The following is a 1,174-nucleotide window of genomic DNA, read 5'->3' on the forward strand; positions in this document are numbered from 1 at the left end:
TGTTTATCATCTTTTACAACACTGATATTTTGACATGGTGACCCTCAATTTGGGCTTGTCTGATGTTTCCTCAAGATTAGACTCAGGTGATGCATATGAGGACTATCACAGCTGTGATGTCATGTGCTTCCCAGCACGTCCCATCAGGAGGTACCAGGTCATTTTGCCCCAATATTAGTGATGCTGAGCTAGATCACCTGGTTAAAATGGAGTCCGCTAGTTTTCTCCACTGTAAAGGTCTTTCTTCCCTTGTAATAAGTAAGTTATCTGTGGGTGATACTTGGAGACCTTGTTGCATCCACTTTTTTAAAAGTCTTAGTGACCAAAGAAAGCACATTTGTGGGGCAAATGTCATGTTACGAGTGCTCCCTCCCATCAGTTGGAAGCGTCCAGCTTAGGATCTTAGAGGGGTCTTAAGCAAACACCCTTCCATCATCCTGGTGAAGGAGTGGGGAGAGGGTTGGGGAACTACAAAGGGAGGCCCCTGGGAGTTTGGATGGGTGCAGGCATCTGCGATGGGACCCTCAAAGAGCACCTGTCTTCCTGCAGCTCCGGGATTGTGGAGGGCTGCGGGAAGTGGAGGTGACCGCGTGCCTGGTGTGGAAAGACTGGCCTCACCGAGTCCACCCACATAGCCTTGTGGGGAAAGACTGCACCGACGGCGTCTGCAGGGTGCGGCTCCGGCCTCATGTCAGCCCCCGGCACAGGTACCCGACCCTGGACCCCTGACCCCTTCGCCCTGATCATGGAGATTCTGAGGGGCTGAGATCACCCAGGGAAAAACCTTAGAACACAGGGCAACTTAATCAAACCCTCCCCACTGCATCTCCTAGATGGGGAGACCAAGACCTGGGGGCTGTGGAGGGCCTCACTTCGGCCTGGAGCTCTGCCATGCATACATTCACACACATTCTATTTATTCCCATTCTGTAGAGGGGGAAACTGAGGCTCAGAGAGGCTAAGGAGCACAGACAGTCGATAGCAGAGCTGAGATTTGACTTCAGACCTGACTTAACTGCAAGGCCCGCTCTTTCTCTCACTTTATGATTTATGAATTTTTAATAAATAAAAGATTCAAGGGTTCAGAAAGGATGTACAATGAAAAATAAGTTTCCTTCCAGCTTTGGCCCTCTAGCTACCAGTGCCCATTCCTGGAAACAACTAAAGATACACT

The 1,174-nt window shown here is 49.9% G+C and overlaps 1 protein-coding gene across 1 annotated transcript in view; it reads left to right on the plus strand.

Annotated features, from left to right (window-relative positions):
* Positions 1–1,174, plus strand: part of RELB (v-rel avian reticuloendotheliosis viral oncogene homolog B) — a 27,311-nt gene that overhangs the window by 14,757 nt on the left and 11,380 nt on the right. Inside the window, exon 5 of the mRNA XM_008586609.1 lies at positions 550–707. Within this exon, the coding sequence (XP_008584831.1) occupies positions 550–707 (158 nt within the window). The remainder of the gene's footprint in view (positions 1–549; positions 708–1,174) is intronic.

This window comes from Galeopterus variegatus, unplaced genomic scaffold (genome assembly GCF_000696425.1).
Source record: "Galeopterus variegatus unplaced genomic scaffold, G_variegatus-3.0.2 Scaffold4041, whole genome shotgun sequence".
Classification (NCBI taxonomy): domain Eukaryota; kingdom Metazoa; phylum Chordata; class Mammalia; order Dermoptera; family Cynocephalidae; genus Galeopterus; species Galeopterus variegatus.